The sequence below is a fragment of the Sinocyclocheilus grahami genome, unplaced genomic scaffold (genome assembly GCF_001515645.1).
Source record: "Sinocyclocheilus grahami isolate Dianchi unplaced genomic scaffold, SAMN03320097.WGS_v1.1 scaffold1423.1, whole genome shotgun sequence".
NCBI classification, from domain to species: domain Eukaryota; kingdom Metazoa; phylum Chordata; class Actinopteri; order Cypriniformes; family Cyprinidae; genus Sinocyclocheilus; species Sinocyclocheilus grahami.
The window spans coordinates 70,234-80,233 of record NW_015506602.1 but is presented as its reverse complement, the minus strand read 5'-3'; the positions used below and the strand labels follow the sequence as shown (position 1 = coordinate 80,233).

Below are 10,000 nucleotides of genomic sequence, written 5' to 3'. Positions count from 1 at the left end.
GGCCTTGTCACATTGATCCGTGTGCGTTTGGCGCAGATGCTCGCGTGTTCTCGTACCGCTCGGTTTGGCAGGGCTCAGACGTGATTTCTCACAGAGAGAGCCGCCGGGGTCCTTCCTGGAGACGCAGAGCCGTTGTTCGAGAATCACAGGCAGGGAATTTTATTTTTAAAGCTCTTGTGGTCGACGAGCCGCAGCCAAGCTGGCAGATGCTGGAAACCCGAAGGCCGTATGAGGCCTGAGCGTCTCGTTGTGTTTGTGTGTTTGACGGAGTAAAAACAGGCTTTATAATCGCTGCAGGCCGTGTGTGTGTGTGTGTTACGATGACTGTAATCTCCCTCACACTGAAGCAGCAGTGATCATGTGACCGAGGGGTGGGTTTGCATCAAACATGCCACAATAATGCTCTTGTTTGGTTGTGACGTGAGAAACTGTTTCCGGGTCCAAACATCCGAATCCGTTTACTATTCACTTACACCACTGTGAAATAAAACTAAAAACAATAAAAAATCATTTTGGTGACTTTGTGAACGTTAACTGTATTGAAATAAAACAGTAAAAAAAAATTAAATCTGAAGTGGTTTATTAAAGATACTAAAAGGACACACCGTGAGCGTATATTATCACTGTTTTGGGGTTGTGATGAAGTGTGCGTGTGTTTCTCCAGCAGTTTAATCTGGCACTGCACTATGGGTCAGAAACACACGTGAGGGGCTTTAGGAGTAAACTGGAAGCAGACGTTCACTGTTTGATGATGAAAGGTTAATCGTCTCTTTCTGTGTGTGTGTGTGTGTGTGTGTGTGTGTGTGTGTGTTTGTCAGCGCCCACATCCTTCCTGCTGTTCAGTCAGAAGACAGCCATCAACCGCATGGTCATCGACGAGCTGCAGAGCCCCGACATCATGCTGCCCATCCACAGCCTCAGAAACGTGCGCGCCATCGACTACGACCCGCTCGACCGCCAGCTGTACTGGATCGACTCCAAGCAGAACGCCATCCGCCGCGCGCAGGAGGACGGGAACCAGGTGAGCGCTGCGGCGAGGCCCCGGTGACTGCTGGGATTGCTCTGGACTCGTCTGACCGCTGTTGTGTTGTTCCTCAGAGCGAGACGGTGGTGTCCAGCGCGAGCCTCGGCCTGCAGCCCTACGACCTCAGCATCGACGTCTACAGCCGCTTCATCTACTGGACCAGCGAAGTGACCAACGTCATCAACGTCACGCGCATCGACGGGTCACGGGTCGGCGTGGTGCTGCGCGGAGAACACGACAAACCCCGCGCCATCGTGGTCAATCCAGAGCGAGGGTGAGAGACGCAGATTACAGCAAGACCAGCGTGTTTCCATGCACTGCTCAGCCTGGAGCTCTGCTTCTACATCACGTCTTCTGGCAGACTAGCGCAGATTTAAGTGTTTGCGTCTGTAGATTTCAATCTTTAAAGAGTTTTTTCTTTTACAAACACCAAACTTTACAGTTTCATTCCTCTCTGTATTCTGAAAGTTTGTTCCTATGTAACCCTGCAGCACAAAACCAGTCTTAAAGGTCAATTTTTCTAAATTGAGATGTATGCATCATCTGAAAGCTGAATCATAAGCTTTCCATTGATGTATGGTTTGTTAGGATCGGACAATATTGAAAATCTGGAATCTGAGGGTGCAAAAAAATCTAAATATTGAGAAAATCATCTTTAAAGTTGTCCAAATGAAGTTCTTAGCAATGCATATTACTAATCAAACATTAAGTTTTGATATATTTACGGTAGGAGATTTACAAAATATCTTCATGGAACATGATCTTTACTTAATATCCTAATGATTTTTGGCATAAAAGAGAAATGTATAATTGTGACCCATACAATGTATTGTTGGCTATTGCTACAAATATCCCCCAGCGACTCAACACTGCTTTTGTGCTGCAGGGACACTTATTTCACTCTGATTTATACAACATGTTACTCCTAAAAACATGCTGAAATGGTTTGTTTTCTGTCTGTTGACTGATTTATGGAGTGATGAAAAGAGAAATCCAGAATCCGCTCTGTAGAAACCTTTCACTCGGTCAACACAATCCAACAACAATTATGAACCTGACTTTATGCAGCGTTTAGAAATTAGGGGTGTAACGTATTCGTATTGAACCGTTCGGTACGAGGCTTTCGGTTCGCTACGCGTTCCAAACCGAACGATTCGTTGGAGTAATCCTGTTACATCTGGGGGGAAAAGAGCTTAAAGTGTGTGAAATATAATGTACTCCAGGTTGTGATGATGAGGTATTTCGTTAGTTTTCCGCTTGTGCGCAGTTTACTTTCACTTTCGAACTAGCGGCATTTCGGCGTCAATTGATTGAATTGACAACAACAACACAGTACGACAAACTCACTTAAATTAAACACAGAATGTCATGCTATAGGCCTGATATAAAATAACAAATAACTTACACAAAGTTTAAATGTAAAACGCTGAAAATCAGCAAACACGGTGGAACCAAATAAATAAGAAATGAATCTTAAAACAGCTTAAACGGCAAAAGTCTAAAATATTTTTAAGATCATATGATACTAGTTTTAATTTAAAAAAATAAAGGAAATTTTGTCTGGCGTTTCTTTGTTTTTGCTGTACCGAACCGTTACACCCCTATTAGAGATGTATGCAAATGAGGGCATATTTACTTAGATAATGCCTCGTTTGCATATTTAAGCACAATATTTCAGATACCTGTACTACAGAAGAGTTGTAGCCGTGTCTCCTCACTGTCTGGCGTCTGCTCCGCAGGTACATGTACTTCACCAATCTGCAGGAGCGTTCTCCGAAGATCGAGCGCGCCGCTCTGGACGGGACGGAGCGCGAGGTGCTGTTCTTCAGTAATCTGGGCAAGCCGGTCGCTCTGGCCGTCGACAACGAGCTGGGAAAACTCTTCTGGGTCGACATGGACCTGAGGCGCATCGAGAGCAGCGACCTGTCCGGTGAGATCCTGGGGTCAAAGGTCGTCTCCAGTATGCTTTCCTTGGCCCCGCCCCTCCGTCCCTGACCACTCCCCTCTCTCCTCCAGGAGCCAATCGCATCGTGATCGAGGACTCCAACATCCTGCAGCCGGTGGGTCTGACGGTGTTTGGGAACTTCCTGTACTGGATCGACCGGCAGCAGCAGATGATCGAGCGCATCGATAAGATCACGCGCGAGGGACGCACCAAGATCCAGGCGCGCATCGCCTCTCTGAGCGACATCCACGCCGTCCACGAGCTGCGCATGGAGGAGTACAGTAAGCGTCTCTCGCTGAGCATCATGGGTAGAGCGTCGGCTGGAGTGTGTGTTGATGCCGTGTGTGTGTCTGCAGATAAACACCCCTGCACGTCTGATAACGGCGGCTGCTCGCACATCTGTCTGGTGAAGGGAGACGGATCCACGCGCTGCTCGTGTCCGGTTCACCTGGTGCTGCTGCAGGACGAGCTCTCCTGCGGAGGTACGGGAAATCATGCTGTCAAGGTTTAGAATCATCTTAGAGCTATCGTTCACCTAAAAATGACACGAATTTAAACCGTGCTCCTTGGTGATTCATACAATGCAAGTCAATGGCTGCTTGCTCTTTGAGAGTCAAAAGCGGCAGATCAGGCAACACGGAATGAATCCCAGAGTTCTTATGAAGCGAAACGATCGCTCTCTGCAAGAAACTGAACATTATTTACAGCATTTCGCTTCATCGTCAGGAGCCTGATCTGCGTTTTTTGACTCTCAAAGAGCAAGCAGCCATTGACTTGCATTGTACGAATCACGAAAGAGCACAGTTTCAGCTCAAATCTTCCTTACTCTTCTGAAGAAGAAAAAAGTCACCTATTTCTTGGATGGCCTGAGGGTGAAAATTAACAGCAGTTTTTGTCATTTTTTTAGGTGAACTATCCCTTAACATTCTTCACGTCTGGGCGATTATATGGTTTCTTTTTTTTTATTATTGAAAATGTGACAAAAATTGAAAAATAGGGCAGTAGACATCACAGAAAGTAGAGAAAAATGAACAAACAACAACAAAAAGAATATACCCAAACCACAGAGAGATATATGAGTGAACATAGAATGTGTCGTACAAACATATTCCACAGCCTTTCAATGCATGAGACAGAAAGAGGGGAAAAAGTAGTAACAAAAATAAGAATAAAGTACATTTGTGATATGTGACCCTGTCTGTGAAAACCCAGCTAAAGTCATTTTTTGGTGATTTACTGTTTTCTATATAAAACCATCCTTCATAAGATAACATTCTGTGAAAATTTAACAATTTAAATATCTTTATTACTGGCTGAGTAAGATCATGTCAAAGATTGAAATCTTAGTGAAATTAATGGTTGAAAGCAAACTTTGATGCTTGTTACCTCATAATTAGATGTTGAGATTGGATTTCACAGAGAGGGTCACATATTTTCTACTACTACTAATGCTAATAATAATGTACGATTGAACCATATATGAATATAGTATAATATGTCCTCAGAGCCGCCCACGTGTTCCCCGGAGCAGTTCTCCTGTGTGTCCGGCGAGGTGGACTGTATCCCGCAGGCCTGGCGCTGCGACGGCTTCGCTGAGTGTGACGACAGCAGCGACGAGCGAGACTGTCCCGTCTGCTCCGAGGAGGAGTTCCAGTGCGACAGCAAGCAGTGCGTGGACTTTTCTCTGCGCTGCAACGGAGAAATCAACTGCCAGGACCGATCCGATGAGAACAAATGTGAAGGTAACCATCGCCAGCCGATGCTCGCGGTCTGAGAGCAACTTCCTGCCTGATTCACCCACACTTCCTGTCTGTCTCTGCAGTTCTCTGTCCCATGGATCAGTTCACCTGCGCCAACGGCCAGTGCATCGGGCGGCACAAGAAGTGTGACCACAACACGGACTGCACAGACAACTCGGACGAGATCGGCTGCTGTATGTGTCTTAATCCAGTTAAAAGCCTTAAATCAGACTCAAAAGATGAATTTCCTCAGTATTTTTGCCTTGGTCAGCTGAAACACTGATCGAGAGATTACAGGAGACGGATTGTAAAGTTGTACTCTTTCTTTTAACCTACCTTCGGATGTTTAGTCATGTTTATTTTGTGCTATAACTAGTAATAAAGCAGAGGAGATGATCAGTTCAGTGATCACTCCGCATTAAACCGCGCCAAAACGGCATTTATTGTTTGAATCCTGCAATAAAATGGACAGAATTTGAAATCTGAGACTTTGTTTCATATTAAAAGTAACAAAGCACAATGCTTATTGCGATTTATTGGATGGGAAGTGCCCTTCAGTGTTCCGTCTATTAACTGAAAACAGGCTAGAATAATCCATTCTTGGATTTAAGAATTGATATCACTCCGTAACAATGAGAATCGATTAATATCGAGATGTCTATATTTTTTACCCAGCCCTAGTGTTGTTAAAGCAGCTGTTTTCTTCCTCAGACGCGACTGAAGAGCCGTCCTTTCCTCCCACGAACACCATCGGCTCTATCGTGGGTGTGGTGATGCTGCTGTTCGTGGTGGGCGCTGTGTATTTCGTGTGCCAGCGTGTGCTGTGTCCTCAGATGAAGGACGACGGCGAGACCATGACCAATGACTTCGTGGTGCACGGGCCGCCGCCGGTGCCTCTGGGATACGTGCCTCACCCCGGCTCTCTGAGCGGCTCGCTGCCAGGTGACAGGAACGCCTCGCTGTACAGGTGTAGTGCGTCTGGGCGCCTGCTGACCTGTGTGTCTCTCTCAGGCATGTCTCGTGGGAAGTCGGTCATCGGCTCGCTGAGCATCATGGGAGGCAGCAGCGGTCCTCCGTATGATCGAGCACATGTGACCGGAGCCTCGTCCAGCAGCTCCTCCAGCACCAAGGGCCCATACTTTCCTCCGGTCAGTCGCCGCTGCCTGTCAGGGTCACCGCAGGCCAGAAAAATGTGGGGGGGAAAGTCATTATCATTTTGGGGAAGGAAAAACTATGTCATGTGTTCATTAATCTTTAAAAAGCTTCAGTTGAATTAAAAAGTAATGAATTTTTTGGCTGGTTCGCAATAGATATGCCAATAGATTGGTTATGATCTGCTGTTAATGAGTTATGACAGTGTTTACTTTGTTTATTAAAGCAATAAGCCCCAAGAACCCGAGGTTTACAGTGAATTTATAAAGGCTAAGGGCCGTTGTTAGGCACTCCGCTAAAACCCTCTTAGCTGTTATAAATTCACTGTAAACCACGGCTTCACGGGGGTTACTGCTTTTATAAAACGGTTATTCCATATACGTAGTAAGGTTTCACAAAATAAAACGGAGCAAATAAAGTGTAATGATATTAATAAACACAGTATTCTTCCACCAAACAATGTAGCTCCTCAGAAACAGTTGTGGTTGCTACAAAGTGGTTGCCGAGCAACACACAAACGTAAACAAAGGTGTGTGTTACTTTGTAGCGTCATTTACAACAGCTTCGAACGCGGCTCAGCCAATCAGAGCCAAGCACCGGAACTCTCCGCTTTATAAAGTGTAATTTGTAGATTTTTTAGGATGCATATTTTATCATCTTCATCTGTTTGAATGAGTAGCTGGAAGTAGTAAAGCAAAGACATTTTAAAATAAGAGTCCCCTTGTTTATAATTAGAAGTCCAGCGTTATGCATAAATCTTGTGTTTTTTGTTACGCGATGAACTTTGTGGCACTTGATGTAGACTCGCTCTGGGCTGCCTGTCACAGAAAGGAAAGACTACAAATGTGAACACATTGAGAATGTACATTTTTCTACTATCAGCACAAGGATCTGTTCAGTAGACCTCTGATTCGGATGAATTAGTGTACAAGTATTTACAGTGGGTATAGAAAAGAATCAGCCCCCTTTAAAATAATCACATTTTGTTGCTTTGCAGCCTGAAATGAAGACGGACACAGTTTTTGTTTTATCAGCTGTATTTACTCCGTGCAACTTATAAGATCCAAGTGAAAGATAAAACACCAACATGTCAGAAAAAAAATAAAATACAGAATCTCTTGAGTTGGAAAAAGGATCACTCCCTTGTGTCAGTATTTTGTTGAACCACCTTTTGCTTTAATTACAGCCTTTAGTCTGTAGGGATCTGTCTCTACTAACGTTGTACATCTAGACTTTGCAATATTTGCTCACTCTTCTTTGCAGAACTGCTCAAGTTCAGTTTAATCTGATGGTGAGTGTTTGTGGACTGCAGTCTTCAGGTCATTGCACAGATTTCAGTTTCAGTCTGGACTCTGACGAGGCCATGCAAGCACATTCAGCTTTTTCTCCTTTAGCCACTGTGTGTCAGTTCTGCTGTGTGCTTTGGGTCATTGTCATGTTGGAAGGTAAACCTTCTTCCCATTAACAGCTTTCTGGCGGATTTTCCTCAAGAATTTAGATCGTACTTAGCAGACTGTTACCATTTTGTCTACTTAAAAATGGTAAAAAAATCAGAGTTAACATCAGTAAATGATGAGGTGCCGCAAGGATCCGTGTTAGGCCCTCTGTTATTTCAATATACATGCTGCCACTTGGCAACATCATTAGGAAACACAGAATTAGTTTGATGATACTCAGTTATATATTTCATCAAGACCAGATGAAATTTCTAAACTATCCAAGTTGACAAAATGTGTTAAAGATATAAAACATTCAATGACCAATTATTTTCTTCTATTAAATTCAGGCAAGACTGAGGTATTACTTATTGGACTAAGAATCTCTTAGAATACAGTTTGCAACTAGACGGATGTACTGTTGTGTCCTCATCTGCAGTTAAAGACCTGGGTGTCATATTAGACAGCAACTTATCATTCGAAAGCCATATTTCATGTGTTACAAAAACAGCCTTCTTCCACCTCAGAAACATTGCTAAGCTACGGAACGTGTTATCCGTTTCTGACGCAGAAAAGCTAGTTCATGACTTCTCGACTAGACTACTGTAATGCACTACTGGACTAGTAGTAGTACCTTGGATATCCACGTCCACTAAAGGAGGGAGATCATTTTCCCTTCTGGCCTTTCTTGAGGAGTGGCTTTTTTCTTCAACCCTCACATACCAGCCATGTTGGTGTTTTATCTTTCACTTGGATCTTATAAGTTGCACTGAGTAAATACAGCTGATAAAACAAAAACTGTGTCCGTCTTCATTTCAGGCTGCAAAGCAACAAAATGTGATTATTTTAAAGGGGGCTGATTCTTTTCTACACCCACTGTAAACTAGCTTCAGTACATGTGTATATATTGAATAAATATTATTACTTTATTATTATTTATTATAGTTAGATTAAATTTGGTTTTAAAAGAAACAAATTTAAATGTGAATGTGTCTTTTCTCTGCTATGATTCCAGATCCTGAATCCCCCTCCGTCTCCCGCCACAGTGAGGTCGCAGTATACGATGGAGTTCGGTTACTCGTCGAACAGCCCGTCGACGCACCGATCGTACAGGTAACGGACGGACACGCGTCAGGTGAATGTCCTGCTAGTGTTTATGATTCAGTGTCTGACTGGGAGTGTTTTGCAGCTACAGGCCGTACAATTACCGTCACTTCGCCCCTCCGACGACGCCCTGCAGCACAGACGTGTGCGACAGCGACTACACGCCGGGCCGAAGGGCTCCGCACGCATCCAGCGCCGCCGCCAAGGGCTACACCAGCGACCTGAACTACGACTCGGAGCCGCTACCACCGCCGCCCACCCCACGCAGCCAGTACCTGTCTGCAGAGGAGAACTGTGAGAGCTGCCCGCCGTCGCCCTACACCGAGCGCAGCTACTCACACCACCTGTACCCGCCGCCGCCCTCGCCCTGCACGGACTCATCCTGAGCCCTGCCCACTGCTGTGTAAGCCCCGCCCACCTCCGCATAAGCCCCACCCTGCACGGATTCATCCTGAGCCCCGCCTACCTCCACGTAAGCCCCGCCCTGCACGGACTCATCCTGAGCCCCGCCCACCTCCACATAAGCCCCGCCCACAGCATCAGTGTATATAGCCGGTGGCTGACTTTGACCGGAGAAAAACACGTGGGCGTCTGTCTCGGGTCTGGCGGCTCTCTGTACATTTAAAAGAAAAAGAAAACATATTTATATATTTTCTATACAGTGTTTATTGGTTATGCCATAGAGGTTTGTATTAAAAGAAATTTGTAAATTTTTTTTAAAGAGAAAGTTTTATTAAATCCACACAGACGTGATACGTTGCCTTAATCCAGGAGTTTAGAATCAAACGCGTTCATGCCAAATAGATGGAAGGCCCGTCGCCCCCTGCAGGCTCGGAGCAGCAGCACACTGTGACCTGAAACTCAAACTCTCAATCACCCGCCGGATGAGCTACCAAACAAGACGGTACTCGTATTTTTCTACTATTTTTGTATTGAAGACGTCATGTGGCCTCTGTGCGTGACGAACTTCAGCGGCACCTCGACTCGGACGCTTTAGGGAAACGGACGGGAAGTGACGCGATCCAAACCAACCAAGTGGAACCTTCCCGCAGCCGACGCGTGACGCAGGTCACGTCAGGTCACGTGTGACACACGGCTCACAATCACGGACCACTTCTCGTGCCTGACCGCTTTTTAGAAGACACTTTCAATCATTTTTCACTTTTTTTAAATCTCAGTGCCCACAAAAGGTTGATTATTTTTGTACCACATACTGTGTAGATACTGTATTTATAAGCTATAAAGAAGAATCTTCATATTCATCATCATCGTCATCATCCAGTGCTTCTGTTGTCCTGTTACATCCTGCCATTAATAGTGTCTGGTGTGTGTGTGTTTGAGAGAAAGTGAGTGTGTGTGTGTGTGTGTGTTTGAATGTGTGTGTCTGTTTGAATGCGAGAGTGTGTGTCTGTGTTTGAATGCGAGAGTGTGTGTGTTTGAATGCGAAATTATGTGTGTGTGTGTGTGTGTGTGTGTTTGAATGAGTGTGTGTGTGTGTGTGTGTTTGAATGTGTGTGTGTGTTTGTTTGTGAATGAGTGTGTGTGTTTGAATGCAAGAGTATGTGTGTGTGTTTGAGAGAAAGTGTGTGTGTGTGTGTGT

General features: G+C 45.0%; 1 protein-coding gene across 1 annotated transcript in view; it reads left to right on the top strand.

Moving 5' to 3' along the window:
• Positions 1-9,674, top strand: part of lrp6 (low density lipoprotein receptor-related protein 6) — a 30,002-nt gene extending 20,328 nt beyond the window's left edge. Inside the window, exons 10-20 of the mRNA XM_016256363.1 lie at positions 819-1,021; positions 1,099-1,298; positions 2,764-2,954; positions 3,041-3,250; positions 3,326-3,451; positions 4,475-4,711; positions 4,792-4,902; positions 5,420-5,650; positions 5,720-5,856; positions 8,312-8,409; positions 8,486-9,674. Of these exons, the coding sequence (XP_016111849.1) occupies positions 819-1,021; positions 1,099-1,298; positions 2,764-2,954; positions 3,041-3,250; positions 3,326-3,451; positions 4,475-4,711; positions 4,792-4,902; positions 5,420-5,650; positions 5,720-5,856; positions 8,312-8,409; positions 8,486-8,786 (2,045 nt within the window). The 3' untranslated portion in view covers positions 8,787-9,674. The remainder of the gene's footprint in view (positions 1-818; positions 1,022-1,098; positions 1,299-2,763; positions 2,955-3,040; positions 3,251-3,325; positions 3,452-4,474; positions 4,712-4,791; positions 4,903-5,419; positions 5,651-5,719; positions 5,857-8,311; positions 8,410-8,485) is intronic.
• The last annotated feature ends 326 nt before the right edge of the window (positions 9,675-10,000 follow it).